We start from the raw sequence: 23361 nt of genomic DNA on the forward strand, positions 1-23361 counted from the left end.
CATAAACAATGATTGGTTGAAAACTCGATAATATGCTTTGAAATGAGATGCGAAAGTTACGTAAAATTGACTTACGTCATGTTTCAGGAATGTAATTCTGACGTAAAGATATTATATATATATATATATATATATATATATATATATATATATATATATATATATATATATATATATATATACACAGTCAACCCTCGGCTATCGCGACTTCGGCTATCGCGTTTTATTGTTATCGCGCACCCATGAAAAGCTGCTAAAATTTAATTATCCCGACCTCAAATGCCTGCTATAGCGCGCCCCGCCATGACGTCATGGAATATCTGAGCGCTAATTGGCCAAAACCGCCTTCCCGCCAGGATCAATTCGGCTATCGCGTTTTCGGCTATTGCGCGGCTATTTCGGCCACAATTGGGCGCGATAGCCGAGGATAATATATATATATATATATATATATATATATATATATATATATATATATATATATACATACAGTGCTACTCCAATTTTGCGAAATCAAATTTTGCGATATGCCAATTTTGCGACTAAGGACCTATCGCGTTTTCGGCTATTGCGCGGCTATTTCGGCCACAATTGGGCGCGATATATATATATATATATATATATATATATATATATATATATATATATATATATATATATATATATATACATACAGTGCTTACTCCAATTTTGCGAAATCAAATTTTGCGATATGCCAATTTTGCGACTAAGGACCAAAAATTGCCATTTTTTAAATTTCCCCATCATGCTCCTTTCTCCCGGTATTGCGAGTGGTGGCGGGAGAGAGAGCGTTCCTGCAAATGATATATTACTTTATTATATAGGCAATATTTTATTAATTTATTCATATTTATCATATTATGCTATATTATTATCATATTTATATTATATTTATCATAGTTTGGTCATTTTTGGCTAGTTTTCATAATAATCTGGCAGTAATTCAACAAAGCTCATCTGGCAACACTGCCTCGCTTCGTCCCGCCTTTCATTTGTTTACATACACCTCCACAGAGTTCTCTCTGCAAATTTGGAGGAATCCTTGTGCTTGACTTTGTGTGACATGGCGCCATCAACCAATAAAAACTTTAGGCTAGCTTTGGAGCTGAAGATGAAAATGATTAAGATGAAAAGAGATGGAAAAAGGAACTGTGATATTTCCAGAGAGTTTGGTGTGGGAGTATCAACTATGAAAATGGTGTTTTAAAACAGTGAGTAAATTGAAAAAGCTGCAAAAACCTATGGTGGACAGATTTTTGAGTCTCTTGGCATTGTACAAACACTCTGATCATTCATAAGGAAAGATACCTGGCTAAATATATATGTGATATAAATATGGGCAAAATATTAGGAAAATATTGAACAATTAGGCAACCATGGATGAGGGTTCACCATATTCAATTTTTCCCATAGGAATAATACTTCCAAATTTGCGACTCACAATGCCGCCCCATTTCTTGCAAAATTGGAGTAAGCACTGTACATTAATTGCCTGCGTATCTGGATTATAGTAGCCAAGGCCCTGGCGGATACGCAAAATATCCGGATATGTGGAATTTCCTCTCCCAACCCCTTATAAATTGAGAAAAAAAACATGCACATATCCCAAATTTGGAAGAAAACAATGAATGAAAGCACATTAAATGATTGTGTATACAATAATGACTTCCTGGAGCATGATAAAATAACATACAAGATACCTGCTTCTTTAGAAAATGTGAGGGTTGGGAAGGTGCCATCAGCAGCGTCATGGCAATCTGGTGTTTCACTGCTGAATTGGACACTATCCGAGTCATTATTAGTGTGTTGAAGTTAGATAATGATAGTGAAGTATTTATTGTTTGTCTGGTACAGCTTTCTACCTCTGTCTCAACATAATTTTTTATAATAGTGTTATTGTGAGAGCTATGTCATGTAAAGTTTTGATGATGAAGGCAGTAAGAAAAAAATAAGTGTTTGAAAAGATCATAACAGTCTTATGATATAGAGAGATGGTGGAGAAGCCTGGCAGTGAGGCATGGGGTGAGGCAGGGTCTTGGAGGGTGTTTGTTTCTAGTTGTCTTCTCTTCTTGATGTTTCTCATTCTAATTCTCATCAACTTATACCTGTCAGGCAAAAATTAGAGAGCTAAATGACACACCTCCCTACTTGACTCCTGGCCAAGTACTGTGTAGGGTGTGAGTCCGGGTATGACACAACCACACAAGACATTTAAAAATAGTTTCCTGATGGGAAGGGTATTTAATTATCAAAAACAAACTATACCATCTGGTAATTTAGGGTCTGAAGATTTTGTAGATACAATAGTAATCCCAAAATCTTAAACCCCACAAAATTAGATAAATAAATCCTGGATCTCCCTAAAGTCTGAGTTTAATTTTTGGGGGGATGGTGAATTTGTATAAGTCAGATATATATGCAATAATCGCCTGCGTATCCGGATTATAGCAGCCAAGACCCTGGCGGATACACGAAATACCCAGATACATGGAATTTCCTCTCCCAACTCCTTATAAATTGAGAAAAAACATGTATTACATAACCCAAATGGGTAAGAAAACAATGAATGAAAGCACATTAAATGTATAATCTAGAACAAAAAATGGTACATAAGCAGTACAAGGGGTGGTGGGATGTACACCCAACAGTAAAGGCTGCGTCACACTAGTACTTTTCCGTCAACTTTCTTTGTTGCGTTTGTCAACTGTAAACAAACATGGCTGCCCCTACACCCCACAGCCAGCTGCTGCTACTTTTTCATTGCTACTTTTGGTCTTTAATGCTTTTCATGAGAAACTTCAGACAGCTTTGTCTGCTTATAAATGACAGAGCAGCTCATCTTGGTCATTTGCTACTTGGAAGTTCTGCCTCAGAGCATCTCACACAGAAATGTAAACAAACAACTGAACCACTTTTTGCTGCTATAAAAATTGGCTCGAACAATATATATATATATATATATATATATATATATATATATATATATATATATATATATATATATATATATATATATATATATACAGGCAACCACCGCTTAACGAAGGTTCACACGATGAAATTTCGCTACAACGAAGGTTTCATTTTACTATCAAATGCTCATTTAATGAACACCAAACTCGCTTTAACGAAGTTTTTTCCAGGTAATTTTTTCCAAATTTGAAAGCAGTGCCATATCACGCAAGCCGACAGGCTTTTGATTACACCAGCGCCTCTCTTGGACAACACATGCACCACTCACTCCCTCTGTTCAAAACAATAACAGCGTCAGCAGCAGCTCGTCTTCCCTCGCTCAACTTACCACCAAAATGCCCTGCAATGTTGCCTAGCGTTGCTAAGAAGACCAGGAAGTCTCTTACTCTCAAAGTGAAACTGGATATTATTCACAGACCCGAGAGAAGCGAGAAAACTAATAGCATTGCTCGCCACCATCTTGACTCCATCTACTGTCTACTATTTTCAAGTCAGCAGACTATTAAGAAGGCAGGTGAGACTGTATCTTCCTTGCAAGCTAAAAGAACCACCTGAACTCGTGACTCTACAATGGATAAAATGGAAAGCCTTGTGGAAATGTGGTACATAAGTTTTGTATGTGATACAATGATGTGTCCTTTGTTTAGATTCCACAGGTTGCCGGTTAGTATCTTTCCCGTTTCACTCTCCCTCCCTTCATAAATTTAAGATCATCAACATTATAAAGCTACGTACATACTTACATTAGTGTACATTATGATAACTTAAATTAAACTGCCTAAATGTTTAACTTCATAATTTTTACTTTCATTAAACCTTTCACTGTACTATGATGCACTCTCGCTGTGTTTACTCTCAATGGAAGTTCAAGTCAGGGGTTAAACTTGTTATAATTGGTTCGCTTAACGAAGTTTCGCTGAACGAAGGGTTTTTTAGGAACGCAACCCCTTCGTTAAGTGGGGGTTGCCTGTGTGTATATATATATATATATATATATATATATATATATATATATATATATATATATATATATATATATATACATATTTACATCTACTTATGAAGATGATATTAAATTGAGATTATAGCATCATTCTAATTAGCAAGGAAATAATTTTTTTTATAAAAGTTTTGGTTAGAAACTATAAATATTAATTTGACTAAAAATTGACTCAAGAAGAAAACGGTGTGTTCTGTCTGGCTCAAGACGACGGAAAGAATTGATGGAACAGTAAAAAACCAACGGAAATTGTTGAAGATGACGGAAAAAGTGCTAGTGTGACGCCGCCTTAAGTGCTGCCGCCTAGTGGGATCGAGGGATTGCTCGCGCGGTAGGTTTGAATATGCTTGTGGCAGCTCCGGATAGTAGCAAATTCTGGATAGTGGTGATCTGGATACGCGGGCGTTTACTGTATATATATAGAGCAATACTTAGCCTAACGAACAGGATAGGGGTTGTCAAAGCTGTTCGTAGAGCGAAAATTCATTAAGTGTGCGTAATTTTCCCATAGGAAATAATGGAAATAGGGGGGATGCATTCTGTGCTGGTCCCCAACATATCACATGGGTTAAAAAAAAATTATATATACGTACCTGTACCATTAGTAACCAAGTATCCCCAAGTTTTTTGTGAAGAAAATGACAAAACAATGGAAACATGAGAATTCATGTAAAGTCCCTGCCTAGTGTCTGGGTCTGCTAATATATGACATCTACTGTAAACAACACTGTAAGTAATCACTCAACAGCACACACTGGGACACTGGACAATGGACACTGTGGCTCCAGCTGACACTATCACAGCCACACTGACTTATCTACCCCAGTTGAACCGCAGATTGGAATAATACACTTGTTCAAACATTCGCAGTTCCACTTCAAATAAGGATTTGCATCCTTATCCCTTAAAGTACGGTGATCGTCTTGGGATGATTGTAGCGTTGCGTGCGGAGAGGCGGGGATCGTTCCCTGAATCATGATTTTTCTGCGCTGAAACTTTGAATCTCTCCCCTTCACCATTGGTCTTGGGCAAGTGGAGGTATCTTGCATCTTTTCTCGTTCGCCTCCTTGAGCCTTGAGACATATGTTCCCTCACAATAGGTCATCTTTTCCCATTTTGAGGCAACATCTGGCAACCCGTGTGACCAGGAGGGAGGAAAAGGTACTCCGAGTGATGTTATGTCAGTGTTACTAGGTAATGACATTGAGGACATAGATAATGAAGACAGTGATTTTTTATTGAGACAGAAGAAAGTGAAGACTCCAGTAGTGATTCTGATAGTGATCTGGGAGACAGAGACTAACCCTCACAGCGACTTTCATAAACCTCCTCACATAGCCTATTCCCCTCCAGCAATGCGCTGGTGTATGTTACCTATGGTTGCCTCTACAGGACTGTGCTTGTCGGCCAAGTCACATGAATCACATTGCTAATAAGAGTTGCCAGATTCCAATTATTATAGAAATCCACAATACTTGTAATATGTGGTTTCTTTTTCTTTTCCTGTTTTACACATCATTTCGTATATCTGAGTTTGCATTTTCTAGGCATGAAAGTGCAAAAGTTCCTACTTTTACATCAAATTCAAATGCCCAAAAGAAGAGAGAGAGAGAGAGAGAGAGAGAGAGAGTTTACCTATAACCTATAAATTTGCTGCTGGAGATGACTAAACTAGTGGTGTCCCGCTTGCTTTCATCCATTCATCATACTTTTTCTTGAAACTATGAATATTACTTGCTCTCACTATCTCTCCAGGTAGTTAATTCCAAGTGGAAACAGCTCTTGCTGGGAAGCTATACTTCCCAATATCAGTCATGTATCTCGGCAATCTCAGCTTGAACTCATGACCACCTCTCGTTCTCCTCTCAGTGTCTAGGTTGAGGAAGTCCTCTTGGTCAATCTTATCCACCCCCTTCACGCATTTGAACATCTGAATCATATCTCCTTGCTTCCTTCTTTCTTCCAAAGTTGGCAGCTGCAGGGCATGCAATCTCTCTTGGTAATCCATATCTTGCAGGGTCAGTACTAACTTGGTTGCAGCTCTTTGCACCCTTTCTAGCTTCCTTGTGTGCTTCTTTAGGTGCAATGCCCACATTACCTGGGCATACTCTAGTTTTGGCCTCAGAATCGCTTCTATGATTTTCTTAACCAGAGACTCACTAAGGTGAACAAAAGTTGTTTTTATATTAGCTACTATTGCCAATCCTTTTCCCACAATTTTGTGGGAGAGAGAGAGAGAGAGAGTGCAGTGTTATCGAAGCTTGGAGGGTATTTCTTAGTGGCGGGTTCTGCCATGGGTTAGGGGAGAATTTTTTTATATGCAATAACTTTGCTCTCAGAGGTCATAATGTGTTGAAAACTACATCGTTGTACTCAGAATAACAAAAAGGAATATGCTTTTATAAGGAAAAAATATTTTTAGCATTTTTTGACAGGTGATTTTTCCCCGTTGTAACAAACAGTAAGTACTTTAAGGGTTAAAAGCACAAACATAGAGCACACCGTATTTCCGGTATAAATTCAACCAAGTTACAGTGAATGAGGGGTTTACAGCTTTGAGCCAATGTCAGATAAACGTTTTGACATGGAGCACCACTATTTGTCAAGTACGACACAATTTATTCACAACTAATGGAATAATTCTCATTAACAATTTGCACACAATATCAAGTGGTGTAAAACGCTAAGAGAAATAATATATTGCACTGTATAATATGATATATGGTGAATTAGGCCACGGGTGGTACAAGAATTTAGTGGCTACATGCTAGAGACAGAGGCGGGGAGCCGCATTTGGTCCCTCACCCGGCAAATTAAAACCCAGAAAATTTGCTAAAATGGATGTGGTTGTACGTTATGCGTAATTTTTGGTCTAACTTTATATAGTATGTTAAACCGGAAATTCGTTAGATGAACTTTCGTTAAGCAGAGTACAGGTTGAACCTCCCAAATCTGGCAGCCACCGGACCTTAGACTTGCCGGACCATGGAAAATTTCAAGCTATAGGTGGTCCCCAAAACACCTTCTATATACTTACCCTGCATTATACAAGTGTAGCTGTAACATTGTTTTGATATATGATAGTTGTACATGAAAATATACATGCAGAAGTATATAGAAAAACACGTAAATTAAGTTCAGCATGAAAAATTTTTGCCTGCGCCATTATCATCTCACCGGACACAGGGACGTTACCAGCGCGCCAAAGCTTAAATCACTGTATGAGAGCACTGTCTAAATCACTGCTTTTACCCTCCTTAAGAATATATATATATATATATATATATATATATATATATATATATATATATATATATATATATGTGTGTGTGTGTGTGTGTGTGTGTGTGTGTGTGTGTGTGTGTGTGTGTGTGTGTGTGTATTTATCTAGTTGTATTTACCTGGTTGTGGTTTTACAGGGCCTGGGCTTTTTGCTCGTGTGGCCCCGTCTCCATATCTACACTTATCCAATCTTACTTTAAAAGTATGCACACTCGTTGCAGACACTACTTCTTCATTTAAACTGTTCCACGTCTCAATACATCTTTGCGGGAAACTATATATTTTAACATCTCTCAGACATCTTCCTTTTCTAAGCTTTTTACTATGCGATCTTGTGCTTCGAATATCATATTCTTCTCTCAGGATCAGTTTCTCATTATTCACGTGGTCCATTCCGTTGATCAATTTATAAACTTGTATCAGATCTCCTCTCTCCCTTCTTTGTTTTGTGTGTGTGTGTATTTACCTAGTTGTAGTTTTACAGGGCCTGGGCTTTATGCTCGTGTGGTTCCGTCTCCATATCTACACTTATCCAATTTTTCTTTAAAACTATGCACACTCTTTGCTGATACCACTTCCTCACTCAAACTGTTCCAAGTCTCAACACATCTTTGCGGGAAACTAAATTTTTTAACATCTCTCAGACATCGTCCCTTCCTTAGTTTCTTATCATGCGATCTTGTGCTTCTAAAGTCATATTCTTCTCTCAGGATCAGTTTCTCATTATCCACTTTTTCCATTCCGTTAATCAATATATAAACTTGTATCAGATCCCTCTCTCTTCTCTGCTCCAAGGTTGGTAGATCCATTGCCTTTAGTCTCTCCTCATATGCCATCCCTTTAAATTCTGGAACCATTCTTGTAGCCATTTTTGTAGTCTCTAATTTTCTTATGTGTTTCTTTTTATGGGAGTCCACACAACTCCTGCATATTCCAATCTAGGTCTTATTTTAGTACTTATCAATTTCTTCATCATTTCCTTGTCCATATAGTGAAATGCTACTCCAATATTCCTTAGCAAATTATCGTCTCTGAAAATTCTATCAATATGGCTAACCGGTTGATTATTTTCTTCCATTGTCACTCCCAAGTCCTTTTCCTTTTTACTTTTTCTAGTTCTACTCCATCTCCCATCTTATAGATTCCCACTGGTCATCTTTCACTTTTTCCCATTTCCATGACATGGCTTTTGTCCACATTGAATTCCATCTCCCATTTTTGCTCCATTTCCAGATCTTGTTTAAGTCTTCCTGTAGTATTTCACAATCCTCTTTTGTTTAATGACTCTGCACAGTTTCGCATCGTCCGCAAACAGATTTATGTAGCTGTTCACTCCTCTGGCATGTCATTTATATATACGAGAAAAAGTATTGGTGCCAATACTGACCCCTGTGGCACTCCGCTGTCTACTGTTCTCCACTTGGACTTCATATCTTTAACTATCGTCCTTATTTCTCTCCCCCTTAAGTAATTCTTCATCCATCTCAATGTGCTTCCTTTTAAGCCACCCTTCTCCTCTAACTTCCATAGTAATCTTTCATGTGGCACTTTATCAAAAGCCTTTTTTAGATCTAAATAAATACAGTCAACCCATCCTCTCTCTCTTGTACTTTATCAACTATTCTAGAGTAGAAACTCAATAAATTTGTCACACATGACCGACCTTTTCTAAAACCAAATTGGCTATTTGATAATATTTTGTTGTCTTCAAGAAACTTGATCCATTGCTTCTTTATTACTTTTTCACACATCTTGCATATTACACTAGTTAGTGATACCGGCCTGTAATTTAAAGGTTCTTCCTTCCTTCCGCTCTTATATATGGGAACCACCTCAGCTCTTTTCCACTCCACTGGCACTGTTCCATTTTCTATTGAGCATTTTATGATGTTGTATATTGGACTTGCTAGTTCTTCCCTACATTCTTTCAGTATTCTGCCTGAGACTTCATCCGGTCCCATTGCCTTTTCCTCATCCAATTCCGTCATCAACTTTTTTTATTTCAAGCTTGGTTACTTTAATCTCTTTCATATAGACAGTCTCTCTATTACCCTGTGGTCTTTCAAATTTGGATTCCTTAGTAAAGACCTCATGAAATTTACTATTTAACAGTTCTGCCATACTTTTGGGTCTTCCACCATTCCGTTTTCTCCTTTTAACCTTTCTATTGTTTCTTTTTGTCTTATTTTTCCATTTATGAATCTGTAGAACAATTTTGGTTGTTCCTTACATTTTCGACAATGTCCTTTTCATAGTTCTTTTCTTCTTCCTTTCTCACCTTAGCATATTCATTTCTTGCTGTTTTGAAGTTTTCCTTATTTTCTGGATTTCTGTTTCTTCTCCACCTTTTCCATGCTCCATCTCGTTTCTCCTTTGCCCTAGCACATCTTGCATTAAACCAATCTTTCTTTCCTTCTTCTTTAGGTCTATATTTCGGAACATATTCCCTGACCCCAGTTTTGTATATTTCCAAAAATAAGTTATATTTCTCTTGAACCGTTAATGAGTTTTCCATCTCCTCCCAGTTTATGTTTTTAAAATAGTTCTTGAGATTCTCAATATCAGCCTTTCTGTAATTTAATCGGTCTCCTTTGTATGATTCATCTCTATCTTCCTTTCCTTCTTCTATATCCATCTCTAATATTACATGGTCACTCTTTCCCAATGGGCACTTGTATCTTATATCATCGTTAATTGGTATATCCCTTGTAAAAACTAGGTCTAATCTTGCCGGCTCATCGTTTCCTCTGAATCTTGTGTTTTCCTTTACTCTTTGGACCATCAAATTATCTATCATTAGGTTCAGGAATCTATCTCCCAGGCATCTTCCCCATACCACTTTCATAATTTTCCCAGTCTACCTCCTTACAGTTGAAATCTCCTACCAATATCACTTTTCTCCTTTCCTTAATGATTCTTGTAAGACTCCTTATTGTGTCATCTATCATGTCTCTATATTCTTGGTTAGTCCATGAGTTTGTTTTGGTGGCACATATGTTCCAATGATTGTTAACTCCTTTTGTTAATATGCATCTTAACATACAGTATTTCTGATTTTCCTTCCCCAAACTCCACTTGATTTACCACTATCTCCTTCCTTAACATCATCATGACTCCTCCTCCTCCTTTACCTACTCTGTCTCTCCTCCATATATTATACCTTTTATCTATGTCTATTTTTATTGCCTCATTTAACTTTGTTTCCACCAGGCATACAATATCTGGTTCTTCTTTCTTTATGTAATCTCTTAATTCTAATTTACTAGATAAAATCCCATCTATGTTTGTATACATCATTTTTAATCTCTTGTTCTTATCATTTTTAGTTAAACTTGCTCCATTCTTTTCTCTTCTTTCTCTTTTATATACCATTTCCTTATCCTGTCTCCTATAATTTTCCAAAAAAATGTGTGTATTTACCTAATTGTATTTACCTAATTGTAACATACGGGAAAAGAGCTATGCTCGTGTTGTCCCGTCTCCATATCTATTAATGTCCAGCTTTTTCTTAAAATCATGAATATTCCTTGCGTTGACCACTTCCACGTCTAAACTATTCCATGCTTCCACCCTTCTATGAGGGAAGCTATATTTTTTCACATCTCTCCTATAAGTGGCCATTTTAGTTTTTCCCATGCCCTCTCGACATTCTTCCATTCCACATACACAGATCTTCCCTATCCATTTTTTCCATGCCAATCATCACTCTGTATATTGCTATCAGGTCTCCCTTTCTCTTCTGTTTTCCAGGGTTGGAAGTTGCATTCTTTTCAGTCTGTCTTCATAAGTCAAATCTCTTAAGTCAGGCACCATTTTCGTTGCAGCCCTCTGTACTTTCTCTAGTTTCCTTATGTGTTTCTTTAAGTTCGGAGCCCACTGTATTGTTGCATATTCAGCCTCGGTCTTATCATTCAATTATTTTCTTCATCATTTCTTCATCATTGAGCCACTCAGTAATTATTTACCTTGTATTTATCTATTTCTTCATCTAGATATCTGATGATAATTACTGCAATTAAGACGCCACTAGAGTGTGTGTGTGTGTGTGTGTGTGTGTGTGTGTGTGTGTGTGTGTGTGTGTGTGTGTGTATTTACCTAGTTTAAAACTATGTACACTCTTTGCTGACACCACTTCCTCACTCAAACTGTTCCAAGTCTCAACACATCTTTGCGGTAAACTAAATTTTTTAACATCTGCGTGTGTGTGTGTAAAATTGCATATCAGTGACTGCACTTGACATAATGCTTAATTTATAGTTTGAATTACAGCAAAATAAATTATATGGTAGTAGTTGAAGACATAATTTTGTCTACCTTTTTTTTTTTTTTTTTTTTTTCCCTCTCTATGCAGCATACTGGAAAAAGACTTAGATAATGGTAATAAAGATGATAACTGATAAGTGTTCATTACATTGGATGTATCTTGAGAAAGGTGCACACCAGTGTATTATTTACTGATGAAATATGTTATTTTGCAGATGTCAATCAAGATGAACTCATTAAGGCACAGGAGAAACAAATTGCTGAAGAGGTAATACAATTTGTAGTTCTAGACCTGGTACGAAAAATCAAAGCTTCAAATTTTTGTTTTGATTGTCATCTACCTTGGTCTTCAATGTATATGGATATATTTTCTTCTTTCATGAATTAGTTGTTAATTGAAATCTCTCAGAAGTTTCCAGTAAAAACTGTAGAATTAGAATCTAGGTTTGTGCCAAAGGACAAGGACTATTGCCACTCATTCACGAGCTTTTTTTGTACTAAGTATGAAATTTTGTGTGTAATAGGTTGTAGGATATCATAATCCTTTGCAAGTTACATGATGCAAAAGATATGATCATATAAGAGAGAGAGAGAGAGAGAGAGAGAGAGAGAGAACAGGGTTTGAGTATCTCACATAAACTACTTTGTTAGTATTTTATGTTTTAACCTTTATTTGTTGGATTATGATGATGCATATGATATGTCATCTATGTCTGGAACTGATGTGATAGCTGACATTTCCTCATATTTGGCTATGCTATTGGTATACTCCATTTTTTTATTTATTTTTTTTTACAAGTTGCATCTGTTTTGAATCATTCTCTCTCTCTCTCTCTCTCTCTCTCTCTCTCTCTCTCTCTCTCTCTCTCTCTCTCTCTCTCTCTCTCTCTCTCTCTCTCTCTCTCTCTCTCTCTCTCTCTCTCTCTCTCTCTCTCTCTCTCTCTCTCTTTTCCTTATAACCAGAAGAAATGGCATTTAACTGACTTCAAGGTTTCTCTAGAAAATTGAATTTGACTACCACCAGCATGTACCCATGTTACATACTGTGTGTACTAATGCTTTATATTTTAGTTTTTAGTATAAGAATGTGAATGTTTGCTAGTTTCCACTTAGTGGGGAGTTTTCAGAACTTGTGGTTGTTACCAGGTGGCAGCACCAGATATATCTCTTTGCACCTAAGGGCACTCTCAGATATCCCTACAGTGTTATTCTATATGCATAAAGATACAAGGAGTTGATCAGAAATTTTTTATCCACAGTTCCATCTAAATATTAGCACTGGTATAATCAAACTCATGAATAAAAGTATGTAAGATGGTTTTCTAGTGAATTGGCACTTCAGTTTATTTGGTCATCTCCAGGTTTCCAAAGAAGTGCATAATTGATTGGAAGTATATTTATCTTTCTTTATGTAAGAAGGTGAAGCTGGCCAAGGGCAACAAAAAATTAAGGAAGACCCTTTTAGTTGCCAGTCCAAAGGAGGTAGCCAAAAAGAAAGGGAAAAATGTTGTGATATCTCTCTCTTAAATTATGTCAATTTATAGGAAGTTAAAAATACAGAAGCAGGCAGGGAGTTCTGGAGTTTACCAGAGAGGTATAAATTATTGAGAGTACTGGTTAACTCTTGCATTAAAGTGTTGGACAGCATAGTAGTGAGTAGAAGAAGAAAGCCTTGTGCAGCAAGGCTGCAGGAGGAGGAGAGGCATGCAGTTAGCAAGATCAGAAGAGTAGTTAGCATGAAAATGGCGGTAGAAGATAGGAAGAGATGCAACATTGTGATGGTAAGAAAGAAGCTGAGTCAGAGTCAGGGGAGAGAAATTAATAAGATGAAAAGCTTTTGATTCCACCCTATTTAATAAAACTGTGAGTGAAAACCCCCTATACATGTGAAGAGTATTCTATACATGGATAAGATAAAGCCCTTGTACAGAGTTAGCAGTTTGGGGGGATGAGAAAAACTGGCAGAGACGCTTCAGAACTCCTAACTTTATCAATGCTGTTTTTAGTAAGAGATGAGCTGTGAAGTTTCCAGTGTAGATTATGAGTAAAGGACATCTAGGTTATCCTGTATCAGTTGCACAGCGACTGATACAGGATAACCTAAATGGGCCCTGGTGGCCCTTTGTTATCCTATTATTTATGTTATGTTATGATATTTATTGGAAAAGGGGACAGTTGGGTGTCATTGAAGAAGAGGGGATAATTGTCTGGAAATTTGTGTGAGTTGATAGATGAAGGAATTGAATTTTTGAGGTATTAAGCACTACTAAGTTTTCTCTGCCCTAATCAGAAATGTTAATAAGTTCAGAAGTCAGACATTCTGTGGCATCCATGTGGGAACTGTTAACTTCATGAAGAGTTGGTCATCTCTGAGAATACATGGAAAGATGTAGGCTGGTATCATCAGCATAAGAGTGGATAGGGCAAGAAGTTTGGTTAAAATCATTAATGAATAACAGGAAGAGAGTAGGTGACAGGAAAGAACCCTGAGGAACACCACTGTTAATAGATTTAGGAGAAGATCAGTGGCTGTCTACCACAGCAGCAACAGAATGGTCAAAGAAACATAAGAAACATAAGAAATAAGGGAAGCTGCAAGAGGCTGCCAGGCTTATACAAGGCAGTCCCTGTGTATTGAAGCTATCTAATTCTATCTATCATCCCCATCCATGAATTTATCTAAGCTTCTTTTAAAGCTCCCTATTGACTCAGCTCTGACTACATGACCACTGAGACCTTCCACTCATCAACCACTCTGTTTAAAAACCAGTTTCTTCCTATTTCTTTCCTAAACCTGAATTTTTCAAGTTTAAATCCATTATTTCTGGTTCTGTCCCCACTACTGATGCTAAGAACCAGTTTCTTCCTATTTCTTTCCTAACCTGAATTTTTCAAGTTTAAATCCATTATTTCTGGTTCTGTCCCCACTACTGATGCTTAGAACTACATTCATGTCTCTTTTGTTAAAACCCTTATACCACTTAAATACTTCTATCAGGTCTCCTACATCTCTCTAAAGAATGCAGATTGAGTTTTTTCAGTCTCTCTTCATAGGGAATATCCCTCATTCTCTGTATCTTTTTAGTCATCCTCCTTTGCACTGACTCCAACAGAGCTATATCTTTCCTAATATGTGGGGACCAGAATTGTGCCGCATAGTCAAGATGTGTCCTGACCAGCGCCAAGTATAATTTCAGTATTACCTCAGGACTCCTGCTTTTAACACTTCTAAAAATGAATCCTAATACTCTATTTGCCTTATTCCTGGCCTCAATACATTGCTTCCTTGTACCGAGATTGGAGCTAACTATGACTCCTAAATCTTTCTCATACTTGGAACTTCCTAGTGCCAAGTTATCTATCGTGTACCTATTGCTTGGATTATCTCTACCTACGCTCAGTACCCTGCACTTGTTAATATTGAACTGCATTTTCCATCTATCTGTCCATTCTTTCATCCTATCCAAGTTTCCTGCAAGGCCATGGCAGCTGAATCGGATCTAATTAATCTACTTGTCTTTGTGTCGTCTGCAAATTTACTAATGTCACTATTACTTCCATTATCCAAGTCATTGATATATATTAGAAATAATAATGACCCTAAAACTGAGCCCTGTGGCACCCCACTAACTACTTCTCCCCACTTGGAATTAGATCCATTAATTACTACCCTCTGTCGCCTGTTGTCTAACTATGCTTTAATCCAGCCTAATATTCTACCCTCTATACCGTGTGCTCTAACCTTTTTTAAGAGCTTCTGATGAGGTACCTTGTCAAAGGCTCTACTGAAATCTAAGTATAGAATGTCATAATTATCGCCCTTATCTGCTGCCTCATAAACCTTACTATAAAAGCTCAACAAGTTTGTAAGACACAACTTTCCCTTCGTAGAACCATGTTGTGTTTGATTTATCAGGATTTATCTAGGACTCAGTGGTTCCCAAACTTTTTTCTGTCATTTCCCCCTGCACCCAGTTCAACCATTCAGATTTTCCCCTTCATGTGTATAAGAAAGAGCAGTTAAAACACACATTTTTCAAATGTACAAATATACTGATAAACTTATTGTAACAGAGTAATGTGGATAGAGAGCAGTTAGTAACAACTAAGCATAGCCATAGAGAGCAGTTAGTAATAAATAAAAGGACTTTTGTTTGCTCTTCTACTTCAGAATTAAATTAATGAGAAGGGTGATGCTGCTTCTTGTGCACCAGTGTATCAATATCAGGGTTAGTTTTTTGCAAGCGCGCAACATATATCACATTCCACCTCCAGTCGGTTTCGTGCTTTAGGCTTGATTGTGAGCAAAGTAGAAAATCCTGACTCACAAAGGTAGGTTATGGAAAACAGAATGAGAATTTTCAATGTGTTGTTGCTGAGTTGTGGGTATGCTCCATGCATATTAACCCAGAATTCTTCAAGATCTTGTGCACGAAATTCATCCTTGGCAGAAAAGTCATATTTGAGCTCCAAGAACTCATTTTGCATGTCCTCAGGGACATCATCCACCTGACATATAAATGGGTTCCTTGTCAGCCTCATTGAAATGTCTTCAGTGTTGATACCAGGGAAATACCGCTTGAACTCGTCCCCCAAATGATCAAGATGAGTGATGATTTCTTCCTTCAATGGGTCCTTGATGAAGGTTCTTTGGAACTGTCTTTGAGGCAAGAGCTTCTCTATGGATCATGCAGTGTGTTCCTTTTAAATCAGGCTGCTTCTGCTTCATAAGAGTAATGAATCCTAATCATGAACCAAGCATATTAGGGCTGCCATCTGTGCAAACCCCCTTCCAGTTTGTTCCAATCCAGTCCTAACTCTTCAAAGAAATCTGCAACTACCGCTATTACATCAACTGCCTTTGTTGTCATCTCTAATGGCTAGCAAAAAAAAAAAAAAAAAATCTTCCTCAATTCCTTTGTCAGTTATGTAGTGGCAAAAAGCAAGCAGTTGTGCATTGTTGGTGACATCTGTAGACTCATTAATTTGAAGGGAAAAAAAAGGGCAACGACATTACTTTTGACACCACATTTTCCCTAATGTCTTCAGACATTTCTGCAATTCTGTTCTTGATGGTGTTGTTGGATAAGCAGATCTGTTTCATCTTGTGTTAGGAGATCTGTGATCTCCTAACACAAGCCTCACACTGTCAACGATACATGGTTTCAAAAGGCTTTCACCAATCGTGTGGGGTTTCTTTGCCTTGGCCAACTGAAGGGCAATCATATATGAAGCCTTCACTATGCTGATGTTGGTTTGCTGATACGTCCCAGATGCATCCATCTTCATCCTCTTCAAGCTGGATAACTTTACCTCAAAAAAGCTACGATTCTTATCTTTCAACTGTGGAGGAGCATTTGCCAGATGCTGCTTCAGTTAGAAAGGTTTCATAATGCTATTAGAGAAGGTTTTCAAACACACAACACACTGAGGGATGTGTGCACTGTCCTTGACAAGATATGTGAACCCATAGTCCAAATAACTATCTTGATACCATCTTCGTTTCTGTGACATCTGAAATCAGGCATAAAACAAGGCCTATCAATTTGGGAGAAGAAAAATAAACATAGGCACATCGTAATTCTGTATAGAAATAACATTTTCCATTCCTTCTCCCAAATATGAAATAAATAAATAAATAAATAGATAAACTTCTCATAAACATACAAACTTTTGAGGAATAGTACTTTAATAAAACATCTCTTGAGTATTAACAATCTCAGCCAAAGCATAAAAATAGATCCATGAATTTTGATATATTATCCAGTTAACAAACTCACTATTAGAATTATAATATTATTTGCATACCTTGTATTCAGAAAACAAGCATGAAGCACTGAATCAATATTGGCTGGGATTGTGTGTCAGATGCTCCCAGGCTAACTGACTACTCGTAATGCACTGTGAGCCTGTGAGACTGAGTGTACTCCCATACCACCCCCCCTGCCCTCCCTTCAGAGCTCATGTTTGAACGTGAACCGACTAGTAGATACAGCTCCGCCCATCTACAACAGACGTTTTCTCTCTTTCTCCCTCTCTCTCTCCCTCTCCCTCTCCCTCTCTCCTCTCCCTCTCCCTCTCTCTCCCTCTCCACCTCTTCTCTCTCTCTCTCTCTCTCTCTCTCTCTCTCTCTCTCTCTCTCTCTCTCTCTCTCTCTCTCTCTCTCTCTCTCTCTCTCTCTCTCTCTCTCTCTCTCTCTCTCTCTCTCTCTCTCTCTCTCTCTCTCTCTCTCTCTCTCTCTCTCTCTCTCTCTCTCTCTCTCTCTCTCTCTCTCTCTCTCTCTCTCTCTCTCTCTCTCTCTCTCTCTCTCTCTCTCTCTCTCTCAGACATGAGAAAATCCATCTCACCAAAACAACCTGCAATGTCGCCTAGCATTGCTAAGAAGACCAGAAAGTCTCTTACTCTCGAAGTGAAGCTGGATATTATTCACAGACACGAGAGAGGGGAGAAAACTAATAGTATTGTTCGCCGCCATCTTAACTCCATCTTCTGTCTCTACTATTTTCAAGTCAGCAGACTCTATTAAGAAGGCTGGTGAGACTGTATCTTCCTTGCAAGCTAAAAGAACCACCTGAACTCGTGACTCTACAGTGGATAAAATGGAAAGCCTTGTGGAAATGTGTTACAGTAATACTCCGCTTAACAAACGTTCGTTGAACAAATTTCCGGTTTAATGTACTATATAAAGTTAGACCAAAATTCCGCATAACGTACAACCACATCCGTTTTAGCGAATTTTCTGGGTTTGAATTTGCTGGGTGAGGGACCGAACGCGGTAGTTTCGTTGTAATTGGCTGGCTCCTGGAGCTTGATCCAAGATTCTTTAACAACGTCAGAGCAATCTCTTGCAGCGAAATGGCATCCATGAACGCTTGGAGGGACGGTGACAAGGTTGCTTTCAGGTTGCTCTGAGGTTGCTGGGAACGCCACCTCTGGAGGTGGTGTTATTGTCTTATATATGCATTTATGTTCACAAAACAACATTTCTATTAGCTTTTTACAAACCTTGCCCCCAAGAAAGGATTGTTTTGTAATGCATAAAGTGAAATCTTACATGGAATACCAAAAAATAAAGCAGAGATAAGATGAGCCACAGACGAAGCGGGAGACTCTCAGCGACTCGGCCGCTTCTTCTTCTTCTTGTGACCCTTTTAGCCTGCGTGTTGTCTTTCCCCATGATATTTGTTTCCACTCCTCTATTGCCTGCTATAATGGATATCATATCTTAGTATTCATATACGCTCATGCAATGAGGATAACCTCAACTCCATGGCAATGAGTGATAGTGAATTACTAATGAAATACCACAGTATTTCATTAATAATTAATTCACTATCACTCAGTGCCATGGAGTCGAGGTTATCCTCATGGGATGAGCGTATATGAATACTAAGATATTAGTTGTGTGAACCTTCATTAAGTGGGGGTTACCTATATATATATATATATATATATATATATATATATATATATATATATATATATATATACAGTCAGTGCCAAAATACTTGGCGCCAAACATTTTCCACTTCGTGACGCCCTTTCACGAATGGTTAGAGATGTTTATGGGGTATTTACCTAGACTTTAATACTTTGTCGGGTGACCCTTTCTTTTCACGCAGCTCTTTAGACGTAAGGGGACCGACAGGGCGAGGTTCTGAAGGAGTGAGGGCTCAAAGTGTTCCCAGATGTCTTTTATTTCCTTAACCAGCTTGGGGACTGTTGAGGTGTCACGTCCCCTTAGACGCTGTTTGATCAGACTCGACAGGTTCTCGATAGGGTTCAGATCAGGGCTGTTCCCTGGCCAGTCCCTGATATAGTCTACACCCACCCACTCAAACCATTCACGGATTAATCTGGTAGTGTGAGCTGGGGCACCGTCTTGCTGGAAAATTTCACTTTGACAAACGGTAAAACAGTCCTCGAGGTGGTCAGCGAGCAGCTTTAAGTACCTGTCTTTATTCACTGTAAGGTTCTTGGGAAGCACTATAAGTTTTCCAGCCCCGTGGTACCCAAAGACACCCCACACCATAACACTGTCTGAGTGTTTCACTGTCCCCCCTGTATACTTGGGGTGGAAGGGATCTGCACCTCGCCGCAACCTCACCTTCCCCCCACGGTTGCCAGTCACCGTGAACGTTGCTTCGTCACTCCAGAGTACAGTCTTCCACTTCTCCAGATCCCAATTGAGATATTTCTTTGAAAAAATCACCCTTTTCTTCTTTTGCTGGTTTGTTAGCAGCGGCTTTCTTCGAGGGGCACGATGTTGGAACCCAAGGTCATCACGAAGGCGTTTCTGGATTGTTCTAACAGAGGTGTTTTTGAGAAGCTGCATGTTCCTTTCCTTGAGTTCTTTTGCAGTAATTCGAGGTTCCTGTTCCACTTGACGTTGGAATAACTTGAGGGTCCTCTGTGAGTTCTTACGTGGCCTTCCTGGCCTCTTCTTGTGAAGCTGTACATCAGCGTCTCCCGCCTCCCTTTTTTTCTTGGTCCAGGGCTGCACGGAGCGCAGTGCTACTCCACTTATTATGGAGATCTCCTTATTAGATTTCCCCACAAGGCTCAGGGAAGTTATGGCAGCTATTTGGTCTTCTGTCAAGTCTTTGCCTCCTCCCATTATCCCACATAAGGCACAAAAAGGCACAAAGGTCAAGGTCGCAAACTGCGTGACGCTAAAAAAAATACAGACTAAATCCACTCCCCACAAGTGACTGAGGCAGACTAGCGGCCTTGAAACTCACTCAACTGATTAAGCTCCGCCCCCTTTTACTGTCTCTCTCGCGCCAAGAAATCTGGCGTATTTGTTACATGATTATAGGGGGTACTTAATAAATCGAAGGAAAACTTGGCGCACGATTTTCGCACCAAGTATTTTGGCGCTGACTGTATACATATATATATATATATATATATATATATATATATATATATATATATATATATATATATATATATATATAGATAGATAGATAGATAGATAGATAGATAGATATGTATACAGTGATCCCTCGTTTATCACGGTTAATGGATACCAGAACCCCCCGCGAAAGGTGAAAAACTGCGAAGTAGGATTTGCACTCCCCCACTTCCCCCTAGGAATTTTGGTGTATATGTATGTGGGTACCAGAATGTTTGAAATATGCAATCAGTATTTATACTTTACATATACTGTATTTTACTTAAGGTGGAAATTCGATGACTCGATATCAATATCGGTTTTTTGGCTCTCTCATTCCTATTTTTTCACTGAATTCAATAATATTTATACACAAGGTGTACGTTTATGGTGTACATCTTCAGTGTTAATTTGGTACAGAAATGTGGCATAGTTTTTTTTCAATAAATAGTTTTTCGGCGATAAGAAAATAATTCAAAATACCATTATAAAATCAAAACTAATAACAGTGTGGCAATTTCCTCTTAACCACATATAATATACATAACAACAAATAAATGTCAGCATCGGCATACACATAACCTATGTTATAAAAATTTCATTACACGCCAAATTGTTACCTTTTCTTTTCATAAAAAAATTTGAGTTTATAAGCCTGTTGTAAATTTATTTGAGTGAGTTCATGCATTATCATGCTGGCATTTGTTAAGATGAGGTTGTTGATCATTTTGCTGCAAAAGTTTTGAAATTGACCAATTACTGAAAAGTTATTCAACAATATATGCTGAAAAACTGAAAGTCGAGAAAAACGCATTTTCTGTGAACATCTTCAAACCCCACATAACTCACTCCAATATGTACCAAACTCAGATATGTACTTACATAATCCCTTGACAACTGTTTGGAGGCTGGTAGTGGCTGTTTAGATAGTTTCAGGCCATGTTACATCATGGGAATGTCGTGTATATAGCCTCTCTGAATGGTGAGCTCTCACTTGCCTGTCAGCCTTACAGGCTCCTGGTCCCGTTATTATCATATTAGAATATATAACATATCACTGATAGGTTCTGAATGGTGAATAACACAGTCACATTTGTCACACCGAAGATTTATAGTACAATCAAACAAATAACTTGTCACTTTTGCGGTGATTCCGTTGCCACATTCACATTTCACCAAATTGAAAATTGTTTGCAGTCTTTGTAATGATATCACTAACAAGGCACTATCCTCACTAGTTTGGTGAACTTCACTCTCCTCTGGTGGCAGGAGACTATGCCTGTAGCTTGCAGCAGACACGTGAGGGTCGGGAGTGGCAGGGGTGGTGGCGGCGGAGGTGGAAGCCTCGCCAGTACTACCACCACGTGTCTCAGGCTCCTCACTTTCTTCTCTTTTCCACCTTTCAAGGCTTTCTGGCGGGCTGTTTCAACCTGAGTCTTTATTTTACCACTTACACGTGGCATTGTCACAATTTGGGGACTCAACACGTGTAAAGTACGATCAACAGGTAGGCTGCAGGCACGCACACTTCCTAAGGCTGTATCAATTAGTACTGAGGATTTAGCATCTTCCTCACCCTCACTCAGGCTCACTGCCTGATCCTAAACTGTCGTACAAGTACATCACGCAAAAAAAAAAAAAAAAAATAAAACAGCTCAAAAAAGGAAATAAATACAAGCAAAACAAAGACTAGAAGAAAAGGGCGTGTGCGCTTGGGTATTTAAAGGGCCGGCCCTTTAAACCCGCCATTACCAGGTAAGCAGTGCGTTAAGCGCCTGGCAACCGGCCATAGCTTCCTCTCCAGAGACGAACCCAAGTACCAAGTTTCCAATTTTTCAATTTTTTGACCAAATTAACGAATTTCCCCTTAAATCTATTTAATTATAAAACCTTATACAGAAAGTATACATTTACTCTCTCTCTCTCTCTCTCTCTCTCTCTCTCTCTCTCTCTCTCTCTCTCTCTCTCTCTCTCTCTCTCTCTCTCTCTCTCTCTCTCTCTCTCTCTCTCACATGATATGTAACACTCATCCTCTTCTGCCCTCTTTGATCATAAGGAAAAATTTCACTTTTTCACTGATGGTCATCATCTTCCTCTTCCTCATGGGTTCACTAGAGGAAGCTTTTGCAGGGGCACAGGGCTTAGGCGGCATTGTAAGGGCTTAACGAATCACTACTTAAACAAAAAAAGTTGTCGCGAACACAACACTAAGATACAGTATGCAAGACAGTCAACAGCGTGGACGAGACTGGCAAGATACAACCAAGACCCATGGAATAGAAGGTCGATCTACGAGGCATTCAAAATGGGTCTAATATGCACATTCGTGGCGTCAGCAGGCTCACAAGTAGTCAGAGCGGGAATGTTGGTTCACTTAGCAAGCTGCCTGGTAGGTATTCATGTGCTTCTCTCTCTCCCATTCTCTCTCTGTTCCGTGCCAACATCGGTCACAATGCCGACTTTTGCAGTGTGTGACTGTTTTAATTATCAGTAGTATATAATATGTAGTACATATGTAGTATGTGATAAATGAAAACCATTTTTTTTTTTTTTTCCTGGTAATTTTGCACCTTAAGACATTAGTAAATTTCTGATGTCTAGTTATTGAAAAGTAAATTTCTGATGTCTAGTTATTGAGAAGTCCCCATTCAGTTATTTGTGTAGATATAAATTGCCTCAGTTATATATGTAATGTAAAAATGAAATAGTAATAACAAAAACAGCAACATTATATTAATATTAATAATAATAAGAGCAAAAGTTAAATGATAGTAATAATAATAATAATAATAATGATGATAATAATAATAATAATAGTAATAATTAATAATAGCAAGAGTATTGATATCATTAAATATGATAATGATACAACGGTCAAAGAGAGAAAGAGAGTGCTCTGACAGTTGAGAGAGAGAGAGAGAGAGAG

At 38.3% G+C, this 23361-nt stretch overlaps 1 protein-coding gene across 9 annotated transcripts in view; it reads left to right on the top strand.

Moving 5' to 3' along the window:
- LOC123517175 (ubiquitin thioesterase otubain-like) overlaps positions 1–23361 on the top strand; it is a 392577-nt gene that overhangs the window by 80957 nt on the left and 288259 nt on the right. For 7 of the 9 annotated variants that reach the window (XM_045277169.1, XM_045277172.1, XM_045277171.1 and 4 more), the window contains one exon: positions 11755–11807. The exons of the other annotated variants lie outside the window; for them this stretch is intronic. In XM_045277169.1, coding sequence (XP_045133104.1) covers positions 11755–11807 — 53 coding nt within the window. The remainder of the gene's footprint in view (positions 1–11754; positions 11808–23361) is intronic. 9 annotated transcript variants of the gene reach the window in all.

The sequence above is a fragment of the Portunus trituberculatus genome, chromosome 41 (assembly GCF_017591435.1).
Source record: "Portunus trituberculatus isolate SZX2019 chromosome 41, ASM1759143v1, whole genome shotgun sequence".
In the NCBI taxonomy this organism is placed as follows: domain Eukaryota; kingdom Metazoa; phylum Arthropoda; class Malacostraca; order Decapoda; family Portunidae; genus Portunus; species Portunus trituberculatus.